Raw genomic sequence first — 22,410 nt, forward strand, 5'->3', positions numbered from 1 at the left:
GATTATGCGTGATTGAGTCTTCCAAATCCCCCTATGTCCTGCAAAAGGAATATCATGCACTTACCTTAATAATTCCTGATGATATTTAGGTGGTACTACTATCTGTTTAAAATGTGTCCAGTCTTCATCTGCAGGTCTATGAGGCAGTCTCCATTTCCTCCTCAAAACCCCATTTTCCATATAATAGCCTTCTGGAACTCCTTACGCCTCAGCTTCTGTCAGTGCTATTCTCTATAACTCTGGATCAGCTTGCTGGACTGCAATTACAGAAGATCTGTTAAACATCTCATTTGGATTATCTAAATCCCCAAATACGGTTTCAGATACTCGGCCACCTGTTTGTGGTGCCACTTTTAACTCCGACAATGGAACCTGTTTAGCCATTGTTTGGGTTACTACACATGCAGGAAATATTCCTGAAACTTGTTCCAGTAATTGTTCCGTTTCTTTAACTTCACTTGGTTTCTCTGTAATTATAGGAGAAAATAATACTTTTGATCCGGCCAAATCATTTCCTAGGAGTAGAACTACTTCCTCTACTGGCAAACTATGAACAACTCCTACAGTTACCATCCCAGACCTTAGGTCACACTCTAAGTTCACTTTATACAAAGGTACAGGTATATACTCCCCACCAATTCCATTAACTAAAACTTTAGCGTTCAGGATGGTCCCTGGTGGAAATCTTTTACCTTTCCCCAGCGAAAGTGTTTGGGTTGCTCCTGTATCCCTGAGTATAATTATAGGTTTTCTTGCCTCACTTAAAGGATATGGAGTTAATTTTCTATTATTTTGCATTGGTCTTTACTATTGAGGATACAAATAACATCCCAGTATTAGCTGTAAGTCAGGAAATGGAACGGAGGGAGGAACTCAAGAAAATTACAATCACCAGAGAAGTGGTACTGAACAAATTGTTGGAGCTGCGGGCTGACAAGTCCCCGGGTCCTGTTGGACTTCATCCTAGGGTGTTAAAATAAGTGGCTAGTGAGATAGTTGATGTGTTAGTTTTAATTTTCCAAAATTCCCTAAATACAGGGAAAATTCCGTTTCATTAGAAAATAGTGAATGTAATTCCTTTATTCAAAAAGGGAGGGAGACAGAAAGCAGGAAACTACAGGCCAGTTAGCTTAACATCTGTCTTAGGGAAAATGTTAGAAGCTATTATTAAAGATGTTATAGCAGGGCATTTAGAAAACTTCAAGGTAATCAGGCAGACTCAACATGGTTTTGTGAAAGGAAAATCATGTTTAACCAATTTATTGGAGTTCTTTGAGCGGGGTTACACGTGCTGTGGATAAAGGGGAACAAGTGGATGTACTGTACTTAGATTTCCAGAAGGCATTTGACAAGGTGCCACATCAAAGGTTATTGCAGAAAATAAAAGCTCATGGTATAGGGGGTAACATATTGGCATGTAAAGAAGATTGGTTAGCTAACAGGAAACAGAGAGTAGGCATAAATGGGTCATTTTCTGATTGGCAAGATGCAACGAGTGATGTGCCACAGGGATCTGTGCTGGGGCCTCAACTTTTTACAATTTATATAAATGACTTAAATGAAGGGACCAAAGGTATGGTTGCTAAATTTGTTGATGACACAAAGATAGGTAGGAAAGTAACTTGTGAAGAGGACATAAGGAGGCTACAAAGGGATATAGATAGGAAAAGTGAGTGGGTGAAGACCTGACAAATGGAGTATAATGAGTATAAAGTGGGAAAGTGGGAAATTGTCCACTTTGGCAGGAAGAATAAAAAAGAAGCATATTATCTAAATGGTGAGAGATTGCAGAGCTCTGAGATGCAGAGGGATCTAGGTGTCCTAGTGCATGAATCACAAAAGGTTAGTATGCAGGTACAGCACGTAATTCGGAAAGCTAAATGTTATCGTTTATCACGAGGGGAATTGAATATAAAAATAGGGAAGTTATCCTTCAGCTATACAGGGCATTGGTGAGACCACATCTGGAGGACTGTGTAGAGTACTGGTTTTCTTATTTAAGGAAGGATGTAAATGTGTTGGAGGCAGTACAGAGAAGGTTTACTAGACTAATACCTGGAATGGGTGGGCTGTCTTGTGAGGAAAGATTGGACAGGCTAGGCTTATATCTGCTGGAATTTAGAAGAGGAAGAGGTGACTTGATTGAAAAATATAAGATCCTGAGGGGTCTTGACAGGGTGGATCTGGAAAGGATGTTTTCCCTTGTGGCAGAATCTAAAACTAGGAGTCACTGTTTAAAAATAAGGGGTCGCCCATTTAAGACAGAGATAAGGAGAAATTTTTTCTCTCAGATGGTCGTGAGTCTTTGGAATTCTCTTCCTCAAAAGGCAGTGGACCAGAGTGTTTGAATATTTTTAAGCCAGAGGTAGATAGATTCTTGGTAAGCAAGGGGATGGAAGGTTATCGGGGGTAGGTGGAAATGTGGAGTAATCAGTTCAGCCATGAACTTATTGAATGGCGGAGCAGGCTCGAAGGGCCGAGTAGCCTACTCCTGCTCCTAATTCGTATGCTCGTATGTTCCTTTGACAAAAAATTTATTATAACTCGACATACACTTCAGTGTTTGTAACTGGTTTTACAGCCACTGTTAACGCTACAGCCTGGTTTTCTGTACTCTCAGTCAGAACTCTCTTCTCCGTATTAGCTTTATGTACCCCAACAATTCCTGCGGGTTTACCTCGCAATTTCCAGCATTCTGAACGAAGATGACCATTGTGGCAATGATAACACTTCAGCTTGCAGACCTCACTTCTATCCTTGGCACCTTCCTTTCTGGCATGAGGAGGTGGTGCTGGGACATTCCCAGCGGTTCCTTCTTGTCCCCGGCTACTTGCCTTCTTTTCACTCTCCCACTATCTATCCTTCTTGGGTTTATGGGGGTGACGGACAAAAGGTTTTGGTTTATTCACAAAATCAAACCATCAGCAATTTCCATTGCTTGCCTGGCTTTTAAAACTTTCAGGTTATCTGCATGAGTTGTCACAACTGAAGGAATTGAATTTTTAAACTCTTCCAAGAGAATCAATTCTCTAAGGTTCTCATATGTGGTTTCCACCTTTAATGCCCCTATCAAACAGTCAAAATTAATTTGCTTTACCCCCTCAAATTCTATATACATCTGCCCAGCCAATCTCCATAAGTTCCGAAACTTCTAATGGTAAGCTTCAGGGACTAACTCATATGTAGCGAGAATAGCCTTTTTTGTCATCTCATGATCTGCAGAAGCCTCTTCAGGATGAATGGCATAAACGACATAAGCTCTGCCCATCAACCTACTTTACATAAGCAATGTCCAGCTTTCCTTCGGCCATTTCATTTGTTTGGCTATTTTTTCAAAAGATATGAAAAATGCCTCTACGTTCCTCTCCTCAAACTTAAGGTCTTGTATAAATTTCAGACAGAGTAACGAGCTCTGTCTGAGAGTACAGCAGACCAGGCTCTCGCTTTAACAGCATCGATAAAACCAGATAAAAAAACTAAAGTGTGTGTCGAGGTGAAGGATAAGATACCCGAAAGTTATAATGAATTCTTGTCAAAGGGAAAAGTAAGGCAGGAAAACCTATCATTAGGGTCCTGAGCTGAATTCAGATTCTTCCTGACCAGAATTTTCCCTGGAGTCAAGACTACCTCTTTGTCTTAGTTCCATCTCTTTTAACCTAAATTCTCTCTCTTTCTCCCTTTCTTCTTTCTCCAATTCAAGTTTTCTCATTGTCAATTCCTTCTCAGCCTCAAGTCTTTTTAGTTATATTTCTTTCTCTTTCTCCTGGTGAAGCTTACGTTTTTCCAGTTCTATTGCTGTTTCTTTTTCTGTTTCAAGTTTTTTTGTTTCTAACTGAATTCTAGCCAATTCAACTGCATCGCTCTCTGACTTACTATCTGCTTCTACTTCCTCCAATTTTAGATGTTGGGCTACAATGTCAATTATCACTGCTTTTTTAGCACCTGATTTCAGTTCTAATTGTGTTGCCAGTTCTTTCAATTTAAACTTAGTTAAAGTTTTCAAGTCACTGAGGGACTCATTCTCTTTTCCTAGAAATTGCTACAACTGCTAATGCTATTCCGATGGTACAGCCCTTACCCTTATACACAAAAAACCTGGTTCCTTTTATTTTGTCTCTTTCAAATTATTACTCCCCTTATAATTAACGTAATTAGCATTGAAAAAGGATCCCGGATGAGCCCCCAAATAATATGTTATGTCCGAGGCGGAAGCAATGCATTGTCAATTCAGTCCCATTACTCCACAGGTCACAGCATATTATTAAAGTTTCTCACCTACTGGAAATTAGCCAAATAAACACTTTATTCATCCCCAAAACAAAATCCACCAAACTAGGTATCTTTAAACAACAACAAATTAACTATTTATTCATAAACTAAATCTTTAACACTTCTGAGATGAACTTACGTCGAAAAGACTTTATAACTTCTTAATCCTCCTCACCTTCATGCACACATACATTCAAAAAACAATAGTTAACTGGTTTCTAAAACTATGTTGTAAATTAGAACGGTTTCTTAAGATTAATAAAATAACTGGGTTGTAAGTCTTTCTGGGTTATGTTCCTGGTTTAGTGAGTTAAATCCTCAGATGCCACTCGAAGTCTCCAGGCGAATTTGACGAACAGTCTTTAACGGATAGGCGTTCAAAGCACTTCGGTTGCAGTGGGTGTCACACAGTTCTTTCAACAAGATGTACAGCGACAGGTCTATTTGGATTTTAAAATTGGCTATGTATCAGTAAATACTTTACTGAGAATTCCAAAAACACAAACAGGCAGCAGAGAGTCACTCCTGAGGCACAGACTTCTTAGATATTAGAAGTAAAAGGAATTTTCTACTTCAAACAATACAAAGAATTCCCTTCCAGGGTTTTTTTTCCCCTTTCCAGGTGAAACACAGCCAAAGTAGATTTTTCTGCTGAGAGACAAAATTCTTCCTTCATAAAGCACACTTGGCTAGTCTCCAGATCTAACTAGTTCAAACCAGTCTTTACACACAGTTAACTAATACAATACAGAATGTGACCACTCTCTCCTGCTGTTGCTTCGGAAACAGGCTTGCTGCTGGCACACACTGTGCCCAGAGAACCTAAAAGCTTCTCTCTGCCTTAAAGGTACATAGCCAGCACACCCACCCCCCTTCATTTTTAAACAGAGGAAAAGAAAACTTCCATGACAATACTCAATGACTGAGCTTCCACCTCCCTCTGAGGTAGAGAATTCCAAAGATTCACCACCCTCTGAGGGAAAAAATTCCTCATCTCAGTCCTAAATGGCCGACTCCCTATTCTGAGGCTGTGTCCCCTGGTTCTAAATCTCCCCTAACCAGCAAAAACATCCTTCCTGTATCTACCCTGTCAAGCCCTGTAGAGAATTCCAAAGATTCACAACACTCTGAGTAAAGAAATTTCTCCTCATCTCTGTCCTGAGTGACTTCCCTGCATGTCAGGAAATTGACTCCAATCCGCCGACTTCCACATTATGCTGCAGCACATTCCACTGAATGACAGCATCTCCTTTGGCAGAGTTGGATTGCTGCTTCACATTTGTTAATTGCGCAATTAGAGTGACATTGACATGGGTTTTCAACTTAAACTTTGGCTTCATAGTTTCCTAGGTTTTCTGGAACTTGCCAGTAAATGCAAGGCAAAAGCACAGAGGCAATTGAGAGGGCTGATAATGTGCCAAGGTAATATGGGAAAGGGTTTGCTCACAGTATTTGTAACTGAGAGGTTACTTTTCTCACCTTGGAGGTTTCTTTAACACTTCAGAGGTGTCATCTACGAACTTGAAGGTGCCATCTATGCTTTGGAAGTTTGGAGGTCTGATCTGCATTTCAGAGCTCTGATCTATCAGGTTAGCATGGCTGCCATTTATGGTCCCTTAAATTGGGCCTCAGATAAGGTTCAAGATGACCAGTAACAGCAACATCACCAGCAGCAGCAGCACCAACAACAATAGCAACACCAGCAGTGGGATCACCAACAACCTGCTGCTCACGGACCTGTCACTTCACAGGAGAGAGGGAAGCAGTAGAGAGATGCAGTTCCCTTTCACAGCCCTACTTTGGTTTCTTTCAGTCTTCTCATTCATCATGCAACCAAGAATAAGCAAGACGGGAAAGTGGTGGAAAAGAACAATATTTATGTGCTTCAAACACGCAACAGAAACTTAACATAATAATAAAAGCAAAATACTGCAGATGCTGGAAATCTGAAATAAAAACAAAAAGTGCTGGAAATACTCAGCAGATCTGGCAGCATCTGCGGAGCAAAGCAGAGTTAACGTTTCAGGTCAGTGTCACCCATTTCATACTCTTGTGCAACTATAAAGCGTTACTCTTCCTTTTGTTATGTTCCTGTTGGAGACCAGGAACTTAGCTTTAAAGAAATTCGAGCTCCCAGTTACTACCTGAAAGAATTGCGCCACAAGATTTCACAGGGCCTGATGGGATCTACCTCAGAATACTGAGGGAGGCAAGGGAAGAAATTGCTGGGGCCTTGACAAATATATATGTACGATGCAGTAAATGGAAAAGTCCTGGGGAAAATTGATGTGCAGAGAGATTTGGGTGTTCAGGTCCACTGTTCCCTGAAGGTGGCAACGCAGGTCAATAGAGTGGTCAAGAAGGCATACGGCATGCTTTCCTTCATCGGACGGGGTATTGAGTACAAGAGTTGGCAGGTCATGTTACAGTTGTATAGGACTTTGGTTCGGCCACATTTGGAATACTGCGTGCAGTTCTGGTCGCCACATTACCAAAAGGATGTGGATGCTTTGGAGAGGGTGCAGAGGAGATTCACCAGGATGTAGCCTGGTATGGAGGGCGCTAGCTATGAAGAGAGGTTGAGTAGATTAGGATTATTTTCATTAGAAAGACGGAGGTTGAGGGGGGACCTGATTGAGGTGCACAAAATCATGAGAGGTATAGACAGGGTGGATAGCAAGAAGCTTTTTCCCAGAGTGGGGGATTCAATTACATGGGGACACGAGTTCAAAGTTAAAGGGGAAAAGTTTAGGGGGGATATGCGTGGAAAGTTCTTTACGCAGAGGGTGGTGGGTGCATGGAACGCATTGCCAGCGGAGGTGGTAGACGCGGGCACGATAGCGGCTTTTAAGATGTATCTAGACAGATACATGAATGGGCAGGAAGTAAAGAGATACAGACCCTTAGAAAATAGGCGACAGATTTAGTTAGAGGATTTGGATCGGAGTAGGCTTGGAGGGCCGAAGGGCCTGTTCCTGTGCTGTAATTTACTTTGTTCTTTGTATCCTCATTGGCTACAGGTGAGGTTCCAGAGGACTGGAGAATAGCCAATATTGTTCCTTTGTTTAAGAAGGTTAGCAAGGATAATCCAGGAAATTATAGGCCGGTGAGCCTTACGTCACTGGTAGGGAAATTATTAGAGAGGATTCTTCGGGACAGGATTTACTCCCATTTGGGAACAAATGAACTTATTAGCGAGAGGTAGCATGGTTTTGTGAAGGGGAGGTCATGTCTCACTAACTTAATCGAGTTTTTTGAGGAAGTGACAAAGATGATTGATGAAGGAAGGGCAGTGGATGTTATCTATATGGACTTCAGTAAAGCCTTTGACAAGGTCCCTCATGGCAGACTGGTACAAAAGGTGAAGTCACATGGGATCAGAGGTGAACTGGCAAGATGGATACAGAACTGGCTCTGTCATAGAAGACAGAGGGTAGCAGTGGAAGGGTGCTTTTCTGAATGGAGGGCCGTGACTAGTGGTGTTCCGCAGGGATCAGTTCTGGGGCATTTGCTGTTTGCATTAGATATAAATGATTTGGAGGAAAATGTAGCTGGTCTAATTAGTAAGTTTGTGGACGACACAAAGATTGGTGGAGTTGTGGATAGTGATGAGGATTGTCAGAGGATACAGCAGGATATAGATCGGTTGGAGAAATGGCAGATGGAGTTTAATCCGGACAAATGTGAGGTAATGCATTTTGGAAGATCTAATGCAGGTGGGAAGTATACAGTAAATGGCAGAACCCTTAGGAGTATTGACCGGCAGAGAGATCTGGGCGTACAGGTCCACAGGTCACTGAAAGTGGCAACGCAGGTGGATAAGGTAGTCAAGAAGGCATACGGCATGCTTCATCGGTCGGGGCATAGAGTATAAAAATTGGCAAGTTATGCTGCAGCTGTACAGAACCTTCGGCCACACTTGGAATATTGCATGCAATTCTGGTCGCCACACTACCAGAAGGGCATGGAGGCTTTGGAGAGGGTACAGAAGAGGTTTACCAGGATGTTGCCTGGTCTGGAGGGCATTAGCTATGAGGAGAGGTTGGATAAACTCGGATTGTTTTCACTGGAACGACGGAGGTGGAGGGGCGACATGATAGAGGTTTACAAAGTTATGAGCGGCATGGACAGAGTGGATAATCAAAAGCTTTTTCCCAGGGTGGAAGTGTCAGTTACTAGGGGACATAGGTTTAAGGTGAGAGGGGCAAAGTTTAGAGGAGATGTGCGAGCCAAGTTCTTTACACAGAGGGTGGTGAGTGCCTGGAACTTGCTGCCGGGGGAGGTGGTGGAAGCAGGTACGATAGCGACGTTTAAGAGGCATCTTGACAAATACATGAATAGGATGGGATTAGAGGAATACGATCCCCGGAAGTGCAGAGGGTTTTAGTTTAGACAGGCATCAAGATCAGCGCAGGCTTGGAGGGCCGAATGGCCTGTTCCTGTGCTGTACTGTTCTTTGTTCTATTTTAAACAAAAACCTCTACTGTACAAGAGTTAAACAAAGCAAGCACTATTAGCTTAACACTATTTTCTGTAATCACTTACTTTAAACCCGAAAATCTCAACAAAACACTCCGCGTTTGACTTTTACTTCCACCCAAGAGCTCCGCCTGTACTTTACAGGATCTTGAGGGTTTCTTCATTTCTCCGAGGACCAATCCAAGCATGCCACAGCTCTCAGCACATCATAGAAACATAGAAAATAGGAGCAGGAGTCGGCCATTCAGCCCTTCGGACCTGCTCCGCCATTCAAAAAAGATCACGGCTGATCGCCTAATTCAGTACCCTGTTACCTCTTTTTCCCCATATCCCTTGATCCCTTTGGCATTACGAAATATATCTATCTCCTTCTTGAATACATTTCATGATTTGGCCTCCACTGCTTTCTGCGGTGAGAATTCCACAAGTTCACTGCTTTCTGAGTGAAGAAATTTCTCCTCATCTCGGTTCTAAATGGCATTCTGCGTATCCTGAGACTGTGACCCTGGTTCTGGACTCCCCAGCTATCGGGAACAACCACCCTGCATCTAGACTGTCAAGGCCTGTTAGAATTTTGTAAGTTTCGATGAGATGCACCTCTCATTCTTCTAAACTCTCGTGGATATAGGCCCAGCCAACCCAATCTCTCCTTCTACGTCAATCCTGCCATCCCAGGAATCAGCCTAGTAAATCTTCTTTGCACTCCCTCCATGGCAAGAACATCCTTCCTCAGATAAGGAGACCAAAACTGCACACAATACTCCAGATGTGGTCTCACCAAGGCCCTGTATAACTGCAGTAAGACATCCTTGCTCCTGTACTCGAATCCTCTTGCAATGAAGGCCAACATACCATTCACCTTCCTGATTGCTTGCTGCACCTGAATGCTTGCTTTCAGCGACTGGTGTACAAGGACACCCAGATCTCATAGCACCTCCCCTTTCCCAATCTATCCCCATTCAGATAATAATCTGCCTTTCTGTTTTTATAACCAAAGTGTATAACCTCACATTTATCCACGTTATACTGCATCTGTCATGCATTTGCCCACTCGCCCAACTTGTCCAAATCACATTGGAGCCTCTTTGCATCCTCCTCACAGCTCACTTTACCCCCCAGCTTTGTGTTGTCTGCAAACTTGGAAATGTTACATTTAGTTCCCTCACCTAAGTCATGAATATATATTGTGAATAGCTGGGGCCCAAGCACTGATCCCTGCGGTACCCCACTAGTCACTGCCTGCTACCCAGAAAAAGACCCATTTATTCCTACTCTCTGTTTCCTGTCTGTCAACTAATTCTCAATCCATGCCAGTATATTACCCCCAATCCCATGTGCTTTAATTTTGCACACTAACCTCTTATGTGGGACCTTATCAAAAGCTTTTGGAAAATCCAAATACACCACATCCACTGGTTCTACCTTATCTATTCTCCTAGTTCCATCCTCAAAAAACTCTCGTAGATTTGTTAAGCATGATTTCCCTTTCGTAAACTCATGCAGACTTTGTCCAATCCCGTTTATGCTTTCCAGGTGTTCTGCTATCACATCCTTTATAATAGACTCTAACATTTTCCCCACGACAGATGTAAGGCTCACTAGTCTGTAGTTCCCTGTTTTTACTCTCCCTCTTTTTTCAAATAGTGGGGTTACATTTGCCACCCTCCAATCTGTAGGAACTGCTCCAGAGTCCATAGAATTTTGGAAGATAACCACCAATGCATCCACTATTTCCAGGGCCACTTCCTTTCATACTCTGGGAGGTAGATTATCAGGCCCTGGGGATTTGTCAGCCTTTAACCCCATTAATTTCTCCAGCACTTTTTTTTTACTCATACTGATTTCCTTCAGTTCCTCCCTCTCATTAGATCCTTGATTCCCTAACATTTCTGGGATTCTCCTTGCTTAGTTAGTTTCCCAGCTATCTTCTCAGGTGAGGCGTTTCTTGAGGATTATCCTTCCAGCAACCAGCGAGATAAATCCTTGCTTCAACTCCTCATGAATTTGGAATTCTCCAGCCTGAGCAAGATGTCTCACTCATATCCTTGCGTAGTGATTCCAAATCAGAAGTATCCCTGGTTCCTGATGACCTCTCTGCTCCTTGTCCCAGCTTCTGGCATTCTCTTTCTGCCTGGTTCAAGCTTCTCCAAAGCACAGACTGAATTTCTGTGAGAAATCACAGACATAAAACACCAGAGCAAAAGGCTCATAGGAAAACAGATATGCAGAGTATTTCTTAAATGGTGAGAAATTGGGAAGTGTTGATGTCCAAAGGGACCTGGGTGTCCTTGCTCATGAGTCACTGAAAGCTAACATGCAGGTGCAGCAAGCAATTAGCTCGGCAAATGTTATGTTGGCCTTTATTGAAAGAGAATTTGAGTAGAGGAATAAAGATATCTTGCTGAAATTGTACTGAGCCTTGGTAAGACTGCACCTGGAGTATTATATACAGTTTTGGTCTCCTTACCTAAGGAAGGATATACTTTCCATCGAGGGAATGTAATGAAGGTTCACCATACTAATTCCTGGGATGGCAGGCTTGCCCTATGAGGAGAGATTGGGGAGGCTAGGTTTGTATTCTCTAGAGTTTCAAAGAATGAGAGGTGATCTCATTGAAACCTACAGAATACATAAAGGAATAGACAGGGTAGATGCAGCTAAGATGTTTCCCCTGGTTCAGGAGTCTAGAACCAGGGGACACAAATTCAAAATAAGGGGGAAGCCACTTAAGACAGAGATGAGGAGAAATTTATTGACTCAGAGGGTTGTGAATCTTTGGAATTCTCTACCTCAGAGGGCTGTGGAACCTCAGTCATTGAGTATATTTAAAGCAGAGATTGACAGATTTCTAAATACAAATGACATAAGGGGATATGAGGATAGTGTGGGAAAAAGGCATTTGAAGTGGATGATCAGCCAATGGCGGGAAAGGCTCGATGGGCTAAATGACATACTCCAGCTCCTATGTTCCTATGACTGAATCTACAATATCCTCGGGACATATGAAACCTGATTCCCCAATTGAGATGCAATATAGGCACTGTATTCATAACAGAGAGTTCAAAAACACTAGAGTCAAGCTTGTATTTCCCATCCTTTTCCTTTACCTTCATCTGAGATATCAAATCCACCCACTTCATGGAACCATAGAAAAGTTATGGCACAGAAGCAGGCCATTCAGCCCAACGTGTCTGTGCTGGTTTTAACAGAGACAGAACGAATGGCAGGTGACCAATTCACTCTCCGGAGGCAGGGTGGTCATTGAAAACTTTTAAGGAGGCTGTATGCCTCCATTTTAACAAGGTTTCTATTTTTAACTCATGTTGGCAGGGTTTTTTTTTATTCCTTCATGGAATGTGGGCATTAGTGCCTAAGCCAGCATTTATTGGCCACCCCTAATTGCCCTTGAGAAGGTGGTGGTGAGCACCATAGTCCCCAGGTACACATAAAGTGCTGTTAGGGAGCAAGTACCAGGATTTTGACTCAGTGACAGTGAAGGAATGGCGATATAGTACCAAATCAGAATGATGTGTGTCTTGGAGGAGAACTTGCAGGTGGTGGTGTTGCCATGCTTCTGCTGCCCTTGTCCTTCTAGGTAGTAGAGGTCGTGGGTTTGGAAGGTGCTGTCGAAGGAGCCTTGGTGAGTTGCTGCAGTGCATCTTGTAGATGGTACACATTGCTGGCAGTGTGCATCGGTGTTGAAGGGAGTGAATGCCAAAGGTGGTTGATACGGTGTCAATCAAGCAGGCTGCTTTTCCTGGATGATGTGGAGCTTCTTGAGTGTTGTTGGAGCAGGACCCATCCAAGCACATGGAGAGTATTCCATCACACTCCTGATTGCGCCTTGTAGATGGAGGAGAGGCTTTGGGGATTAAGGAGGTGAGCTGCTCGCAGCAGGGGAGGTGGTGGCATAGTGGTAAGGTCACTGAAGGTACCCACCATCATGTTGTGTGGCACCACCACCGTGCTAAATGGAACAGATTTTGAACAGATCTAGCAACTCAAAACTGGACATCCAGGATGTGGGCAGCAGCAGCAGCAGAATTCTATTCAACCACAATCTATAACCTCATAGCCCGGCATATCCCCCACTCTACCAATACCATCAAGCCAGGGACCAACCCTGGTTCATTGAGGAGTGCTGGAAGGCATGCCAGGAGCAGCACCAGGCATAATTAAAATGAGGTGTCCGCCTGGTGAAGCTACAACACAGGATGACTTGCATTCCAAACAGCAGAAGCAGCATGCAATAGACAGGGCTAAGCGATCCCACAACCAATTTATCAGACCTAAGATCTGCAGTCCTGCCACATCCAGTCGGGAATGGTGGTGGACAATTAAACAACAAACAGGAGGAGGAAGCTCCACAAATATCCCCATTCTCAATGAGGAGTCCAGCACATCAGTGCAAAAGACAAGGCTGAAGCATTGGTAACCATTTTCAGCCAGAAGTGCCGAAAGAATGATCCATTGCCGCCCCCTTCTTAGGACCCCAGCCTCACAGTTGCCAGTCTTCAGCCAATCTAATTTACTCCACGTGATATCATGAAACAGCTGAAGGCACTCTAATTGTTCTTGAGAAGATGGTGGTGAGCTGCCTCTTGAACTGCTGCAGTCCTTGGAGTGTAGGTCAAGGGAGTTCCAGGAATTTGACCCAGTGACAGTGAAGGAATGGTGATATAGTTCCAAGTCAGAATGGTCTGTGGCTTGAAGGGGAACTTGCAGCTGGTGGTGTTCCCATGCATTTGCTGCCCTTGTCCTTCTAGTTGGTAGAGGTCACGGGTTTAGAAGGTGCTGCCAAAGCAGGCTTGGTGAATGCTGCAATGCAGTGGAAAGTATTCCATCACACTCCTGTCTTCTGCCTTGTAGATGGTGGGCATAGTTAAGGCGCCCCTAGGTAGCAGCGTTCATAATATGATTGAATATTACATTCATTTTGAGGGAGAGAAGAGTGGGTCCAAGATTGGTATTTTAAACATAAATAAGGGCAATTATGAGGGCATGAAAGCAGAGCTAAAGTGAACAGGAAATCAGGTTAAAGGATAGATCAATAGAGATACAGTGGCAGACATTTAAAGGGATATTTCAGAATACACAGAATAGATACTTATCAATGAGAAAGAAAAATTCCAAGGGTGGGACCCGCCATCTGTGGTGAACTAAAATAGTTAAAGATAGTATTAAACTTAAAGAAAAAGCCTATAATTGCGCAAAGATGGGAGGCAGGTCAGAAAATTGGACAGAATATAAAAAACAGCAAAGAAGCACGAAAAGACTGAAAAGGAAGGTAAAATTAGAGTAGACAGATAGTTTCTACAGATATTTGAAAAAGAAAAGAGTTAGCAAAGTGAGCATTGATCCCATAAAAAGTGAGTCTGGGGCATTAATAATGGATAATAAGGAGATGGCAGATGAACTGAACAGATATTTTGCATTGGTCTTCACTATTGAGGATACAAGTAACATCCCAGTATTAGCTGTAAGTCAGGAAATGGAAAGGAAGGAGGAACTCAAGAAAATTACAGTCACCAGGGAAGTGGTACTGAACAAATTGTTGCAGCTGCAGGCTGTTAAGTCCCCGGGTTCTGATGGACTTCATCCTAGGGTGTTAAAATAAGTGGCTAGTGAGATAGTTGATGCGTTATTTTTAATTTTCCAAAATTCCCTAGATTCGGGAAGGTTCCTTTAGATTGGAAAATAGTGAATGTAACTCCTTTATTCATAAAGGCAGGGAGACAGAAAGCAGGAAAATACAGGCCAGTTAGCTTAATATCTGTCTTAGGGAAAATGTTAGAAGCTATTGTTAAAGATGTTAGAGCAGAGCACTTAGAAAAATTCAAGGTAATCAGGCAGACTCAACATGGTTTTGTGAAAGGAAAATCATGTTCAACCAATTTATTGGAGTTCTTTGAGGGAGTTACATGTACCGGGGATAAAGGGGAACCAGTGGTACTTAGATTTCCAAAAGGCATTTGATAAGGTGCCACATCAAAGGTTATTGCAGAAAATAAAAGCTCATGGTGTAGGAAGTAACATATTGGCATGGATAGAAGATTGGTTAGCTAACAGGAAACACAGACCAGGCATAAATGGGTCATTTTCTAGTTGGCAAGATGTAACGAGTGGTGTGCCACAGGGATCTGTGGTGGGGCCTCAGCTTTTTACAATTTATATAGATAACTCAGATGAAGGGAATGAAGGTATGGTTGCTAAATTTGCTGATGACACAAATATAGGTAGGAAAGTAACTTGTGAAGAGGACATAAGGAGGCTACAAAGGGATATAGATGACCTGGAACTCGCTGCCCATGAGGTGGTGGAAGCAAAGAAAATCAATGATTTCCAGCCCAATTACAAAGGAAGCAGTGCTGGATTTAGTCCCGGGACTGAAATGGGACAATTGGAGCATCTTTCACTCGGGTAACATCTTGGGATCATAATATCATCAGGTTTAGAATAGTCATAGAAAAGTATAAGGTACAATCAAGTGTAAAAATATTTAACTGGAGAAGGGCTAACTTTAGTGAGCTGAAAGGGATCTGGCCTAGGTGGATGTGATCAAAAATTGGTTGGCAAAACATTATTTGAACAATGGGATATTTCCAAAAAGGAGATGGTTCAGTTCGAGTTGACACATTCCTATGAGTGGGAAAAGAAGGGCATACAAAGTTGGAGCTCCATGGATGACTAATAATATGGAGGTTAAAGGAAGACAGAAAAGAAGAGGCTTATGACAATTAGAAAGTTATTATACTGTAGAGAACTAAGCTGAATATACAATAGGAAATACAAAGGAGATCTAAGAAAGGAAATAAGAGAGACAAAGAGAGAGTATGAGAATAGATTAGAAAATATAAAAGGGAACCCAAAAGTCTTCCTTAAACACATAAATAATAAAACAGTAGTCAAAGGAAGGGTGTAAACAATTAAGGACCAATAAAGAGATACTCTTGTGGAGGTAAAGTGTACGACTGAGGCACTAAATGAGCAATTTGCATTAGCCTTCACTAGAGAAGGGAATGTTGTCAATGTTGCAGTCGGGAAGGAGGCAGTAGCGATAGTGGATAGAATAAAAATAAAGAGGATGTACTTAAAAGGTTATCAGTCCCCAAAGCTGAAAAGTCACACAACTTTTGACTTGATGGGATGCATCCTTGGTTACTGAAGAAAGTAAGGGTTGAAATTGTGGAAGCTCTGGTCACAATCTTCCAGTCCTCCTTTAATATTGGGGTGGTACCAGAGGACTGGAGGATTGCAAATGTTACACCCCTGGTTAAAAAACAGGAGAGGGCTAAACCCAGCAACTACAAGGCGATAGAGAGAAACTGTTCAAATTGACAGAAAAATGAAGAACCAGAGGACACCAATTTAAGGTAACTGGCAAAGGAAGCAACAGCGATATGAGGGAAAACATTCGTATGTAGTCAGTGATTAGAATCTGGAATGCAATGAATGAGAGTGTGGCAGAGGCAGATTGAATCAAGGCCTTCAAAAGAGAACTGGCTAATTATCTGAAGAGAAAAGATTTGCAGGGGCTACGGGGGAAAGGCGGGGGAGTAGGACTAGATGAGTTGCTCTTGCAGAGAGCCAGCACAGACACGAAGGGCTGAATGATCTCCTTCTGTGCTGTAACAATTCTATGATGCTATGATACAGGCCAGTTAGCTTAATGTCAATGTGGAGGTGGGAGGTGTCCCATGCTGCATGGGAAACGCGGAAGTAATTTCAGAATGTCAATCTATAGAATTTTATCACAGCCACTTCATTATCATTTTACTTGAGGATTTGCCATTTATTCCCCAGCAGCGGGCATGCTGTAGACACATATGACACAGTCTCAACTCCAGTATTTAAACTGGCAATGCAAAAATGGAAGTTGGAGGAGTTGGAGTTGAGGAGAATCACAGGTTCGGGAGAGCAACCTCAACAACAGATTTAAGATATTCAAATGCTATGCCCCAGTTCAATAACACTTCATAGATGTGCTGCTGGGGCAGTTGAGAGAGGTACTAATCCCCAGAAATGAGATGAAGAAACCTGCTGATGTCACCATGAAGGTGTGGATAGAGGTGGTGCAGAAGGTTAGCAGCAGAAGTGTAGTGTCAAACACCTGGATTCAGTGCAGGACGCACTTTAATGACCTAGGTCAGCTAGGAAAAGGGAGTACAGTTGCACATTCACTTACATCCTGCTGTGCCTATCACACCAACCCAATACTCTGCCTTGTCAGGCTTATTCCATCACATATACTTACCTTGCAGGCTCACACATCCATTCTTCCTATGCACATCTTTGCATCCCCATCTATCCATTCACCACTCCTACTCACCCTGATCTTAATGCAATTTCATGCCTCTCCTTCATGGCGACTCTCACCAATTGCACTCCATCCATCAGATGAACAAAAGCCATTACACTCACTCATAGGTCTGTTCTTTCCCTCGTTGCAGAAGAAACATAGAACACGAAGGAGTGGGATAGAACTGGAGGTGGGGGAACATCAGCAATTGGCTGTCGGGGGAAGGGGCATTTAAAATTGATGCCTATGCCGCAATATTTACTTGGAGCTGGGAAGAGAACTTAGGAGATAGGATTTTTGGATGGGAGACTCAGAAGGAATAGTTCCTCGCTTGTCCTAACAAAATTAGTGGCAGGACATCTTTTACATTGTCATAAAATGAGTAAGTTTATACTACAGTTTTGCTTTGTACTGTTTACAGTAATGACATAAGCCGTAGGATTACTATGTATTACAATATAAGTAGAAATTGCAAAATACGTCCTGTATCAAGCCTCATGAGAGCATAAAGACAACCTACCTCCAAACGATTACAGTTAGTTTTCAACATATTCTCAGTCTTTAACAAACGTTTGGCTATCTCTGGTACCTCCAGCTCCATCTTTAACATGCATTTAGCCTCTCGAAGAATTTCAAGAATTCTATGATCAAAGTTCGAATACATTTTCCCAGTATCTGGATCACGTATCAAAAGAGTTGCTTGCAGCACTGTTTAAAAATTAAGTTTATAATATTCATATATATATATATATATATATGAAAGCTGCAATAAATTTTTATAATAACTTCCACTCGGTTAAATTTACTACACTGAAAGAATAGTTTTATTAGGAATTGAACTGTTGTAAAGAATTCCATCTCAACACATGAACATTTAAATATAACCTACCTCCAAACAACCATATTTAGATTTCAACATATCTTCAGGAAACATCTAGTTTTCTTTTGCACCTCAACCTGCATCCTTAACATTTAGTCTCATGAATAATTTCCAACAAAAGACCCAGTTCTGCCAAACACTTGTACAAATCTCAAAAGCACCTCAGAAATGCTTACCTGTTTCATTCCCATTCCTTTATTTTGTTTCTGTTATTTAATCCCCTACATCCTCTATCACTCTTTAGTTAATAATAGACAGGAAATCTGCATCCAAGCCTCTGCATATACAAATGTTAACCCTACCTGTCAGTAAAAACTTGGAGGTGAGCAGTTAATATTGTCCAGGTTAACTTATCCATCTTGGAGCTGTCAAAAGCAGGCTACAAGGACACCTCTCCAAAGCCAGCTGGGTCTTTAGTTTACATTACATGTCTAAACCTGACTACAATTTTAATTCATGGTCTGAGCAGAAAACTGCAGTGGTTTTCCTGCCAGGGAAGGCCAGCAGGGAAAAGGATTGGGGTCAGAAGAGGAAAAAAGGGGGTAAGTTTTTTTTTTACATTCCCATGGGCCCAGGAGATGTAGGAATGATTTAAATGTGACCTGAAGAAACGGATGATTTTCTAACTCATACCACTGCCCACCTGCCTAAAACTCACCCAGAGTTAAAACAACAGCCAACAGCGAGCTTGCCTACACAACTACCTCAGGCAGGCATTCAAAAAGCTTCAAAAAAGATTTACTGGGGTGATACCTAGCAGGAATGATTGAACAGGCTGGGGCTATTTTCTCTGGAAAAGAGAAGGCTGAGAGATGACCAGACAGATTATGAAAGATTTTGATAGGGTGGACGTAGAGAAGATGCTTCAACTTGTGGGTGAACACAAAACTAAGATATAAGATAGTCATCCATAAATCCATTTGGAGATCATTCTTTTTCATTCGTTCGGGTGATGTGAGTGTCACTGGCTAGGCCAGCATTTATTGCCCATCCCTAATTGCCCTTGAGAAGGTGATGGTAAGCTGCTTTCTTGAACCTCTGCAGTCCTTGGAATATAGGTACACCAACAGTGCTGTTAGGAAGGGAGTTCCAAGATTTTGGCCCAGCAACAGCAGAAGAACAGCAATATAGTTCCAAGTTAGGATGGTGTGTGGCTTGGAGGGGAACTTGCAGGTGGTGCTGTTCCCACGCATCTGCTACCCTTGTCCTTCTAGGTGGTAGAGGTCGTGGGTTTGGAAGGAGCCTTGGTGAGTTGCTGCAGCGTATCTTGTGTATGTTACACACTGCTGCAGCTGTACGTTGGCGATGAAGGAAGTGAATTTTGAAGGTGGTTGAAGGGTGCCAATCAAGTGGGCAGCTTTGTCCTGGATGGTGTCAAGCTTCAAGAGTATTGTTGCAGCTGCATGCATCCAGGCAAATGGAGAGTGTGCCATCACACTCCTGACTTGTGCCTTGTAGATGGTGGACAGGCACTGGAGAGACAGGAGGTGAGATACTCACCGCAGAATTCCCAGCCTCTGACCTGCTCTTGTAGCTGATCCAGTTCAGTTTCTGGTCAATGGTGACCCCCAGGATGTTGATACTGGAGGATTCAGTGATGGTAATGTCACTGAACATTAAGGGGAGATGGTTCGATTCTCTCTTGTTTGAGATGGTCATTGCCTGCCACTTGTGTGGCACTAATAAGAAACTTCTTTAACCAGAGAGTGGTTAGTATGTGGAACTTGCTACCAATGGAGTAGTTGAGGTGAATAACATAGATGTACTGAAGGGAAATCTAGATAAACACATGATGGAGAAAGATCCCATGGTGCTTCCGACGCAGAAACGGAAGTTGGTCGAACTTCAGCTTCTGCCCTTCTTCCCGTTTCACATGAAACTTTACATACAAATTAACGGTGTGGCAACGGGCATGGAAGACACGTGTGATCATGCAGCAGGGTGGGACTTTCACTGGTGGAACCCACCATCACTCTGTGAAGCACAAGGAGCCACACGTCAATAAAGCATTCTGTGTTGTAAGCCACAAGGATCAGCAGCTTTCAGAAGCATATGTTGATTGTGGCCACAGAATAAGCTTACTATAATGTAGACTTGGTTTACCTTCATTTTCGGTTTGCATCCTAGCACCACCTACCCCTCATAATTTTTTTTTGTTTGATCAACCAACATTATGTCAAGTGGTAGGCATTGTCCCATCCCAAGGTTCAGTGATGACTCCCCACAGGTTCTCCTCCAGGCAGTCAGGGATTGGCGATGGCATCAGAAGACTCTCCCGCCTGACCAATGTGGCCTGGATGGAGGTGGCGGAGAGATGTCCACTGTTGGGTGACACGCAGAACCTGGGTACAGTGTCAGAAACGTATAAATGAACTGCTCAGATCAACAACAGTAAGTAATGTTCCCGAAGTTTTTAGTCATTAAATTTCTCTCCTTGACTCCATGTGTGTCACACAGTGAGCAGACAAGGCATGCATTCGAATGCTTGATCAGCATTGATGACAGACAGCAAATGATTGCATGTGTTTGGATGTATGGTGTGAAAGCCACTCCAGAATGAGTGATGTGTACAATGTGTGTGAAGCATTTTTTGACATTGCATTGGATCTGCACTGTCTATTGCAGGATAAATGCTCCCATAACCAGCGGGAGCGGCCAAGGACTGGTGGAGGAATGCCAGATATCAGACCCCTGTCAACAGCTGAAATTGCACTAGAGGAGGGAGGAAGATCTGTTGCAGATAGTGAGGCAGGATCCTGAAGGCGTAAAGATGAAGTGTCCACTGTAGTTTAGCAGCCATATGCGAACTCAAGAGGAACTTTCATGAAACTGTCAATTTCAGTTGCACTGATGCTTAATGTTCCTCTGTTTGTGTCTCCACTGCAAGTGCCCACATTCAAATGATGGAACATCGTGAAGGCCCACAATCCGCCTCTGGAGAGGAAGATGCCAATACCCAAATGGTGCACCATCACCTGCCTCTTCTTCCACCTCCACCAACGCAGATACATCCACACAGTCCACGGGGGTGAAGGTTAAGATTAGAAGCAGGCTCACAATCTGATGGTCACGACACAGACTGCAGCTGAGGGAGGATGTGCTATCTGGGTCCCCTGACAATCGGAGGACTGCTGGCGAGCAGGCCCCTGCTCAACCCACACTGATGATGATCCTTTGTTGAGACGTTTATTGGACGTGCAGCAAATCATGTGGAACATGTCAGAGATGCCTCAGGTCATATGTGGCTTTGCACATGCCATGGAGGAGTTCATGCAAGCCATGCGTCTGCCATGTCCCAGACATATGAGCATATGGCTTCCTCAGTTGAGAATTTGGCGGGCTCCGTATGGAGGCTGGTTGACCACAGAGCCATATGCGAGCTGACCAGCACTCCATCGCTGTAGCCATAGGCTCTGTGCAGCAGTGGCTAAGAGAAAGGGAGACAATGCACCTGGACCTCCCTCTGGGTGTCCCTTCCCGTCAGGAAGACATGCAGGTGCAATCCTGCACCCAGGAGGACGAGCGCATACCAGCTTCCCCGGGCCTTCCTCTCAGAACACCCCAGAGTTAGCGGGGCCTCTTCCTCCCCCCAACTTTGACTCTCTTGCCTCCAATGGGCGAACACGCAGAGGATAAGCAAGCACCAGTGCTGCAGCCCTCCAGTAGGATGGAGACATCAAGGCCCCATACCTTCAGGAAGGATGCCCACCACAGTCATCCAGAGCAACGAGGCAGTGCACTAAGCAGCCTGCCTTCACCTCAGCTGCTCATATCAGAGTTGCGTCTAGACATAGTCATAGGAAAAGAAAAAAATAAACATTTATGAGCACATAGGTGGCACTGGTGTTGTAAATATTGTGCATAGATTAATGATGCTTCAATATAGATTTATTTGCTTTAATATTTGATGCACTCTCATAAATCATTCGCTCTGTTTCAGATAAAAAGGAAAATGATTATTGTAGGCCTATTGCAGGAATGCATTGATGCATACAAAACATTTCTGAGAGTGTCCAGTGGGCTTTTATCCTTGACATATGAGCCTTCAATCTTCAATAATGTCTGCTTGTCATTTGAAGATTTTGCATTTTATATCTTACCAACATACCTTCCAATTGTAGTTCTGTGGTCACCCGCTTACATTCCTTTCATAGGTGTTGTTGCGTGTCCATTGTAACCCAGAAAAGGTTTGAACTGCTGGTCACATCAAAGTGCTTCAATGTGGTAGCATCTTCTGTGTGAGGGGTAATGCCTTGGTGCAGGACACTACTTCCATGGAGACACAGGTCACTTTCAATGAAGTTGATAGCAGACAAGCGTTAGGCACATCTCCACCACAGGTTCATGTGCTGCTGTCAGAAGAGCCCTTCTTGTAGATTAGAACACAGACGTTTGTGAACATAGTCTGAGATTTATTTTCCTCCCAAAGTTCCTTTATTAAGTGCCTCAATGTTGATTGAAACATACAAATATGAAGTTCTCC

General features: G+C 43.0%; 1 protein-coding gene across 1 annotated transcript in view; it reads right to left on the reverse strand.

Annotated features, from left to right (window-relative positions):
- LOC137367180 (dynein axonemal heavy chain 8-like) overlaps window positions 1-22,410 on the reverse strand; it is a 2,531,605-nt gene that overhangs the window by 2,076,474 nt on the left and 432,721 nt on the right. Inside the window, exon 30 of the mRNA XM_068028616.1 lies at window positions 17,568-17,755. Coding sequence (XP_067884717.1) covers window positions 17,568-17,755 — 188 coding nt within the window. The remainder of the gene's footprint in view (window positions 1-17,567; window positions 17,756-22,410) is intronic.

This window comes from Heterodontus francisci, chromosome 3, assembly GCF_036365525.1.
Source record: "Heterodontus francisci isolate sHetFra1 chromosome 3, sHetFra1.hap1, whole genome shotgun sequence".
NCBI classification, from domain to species: Eukaryota; Metazoa; Chordata; class Chondrichthyes; order Heterodontiformes; family Heterodontidae; genus Heterodontus; species Heterodontus francisci.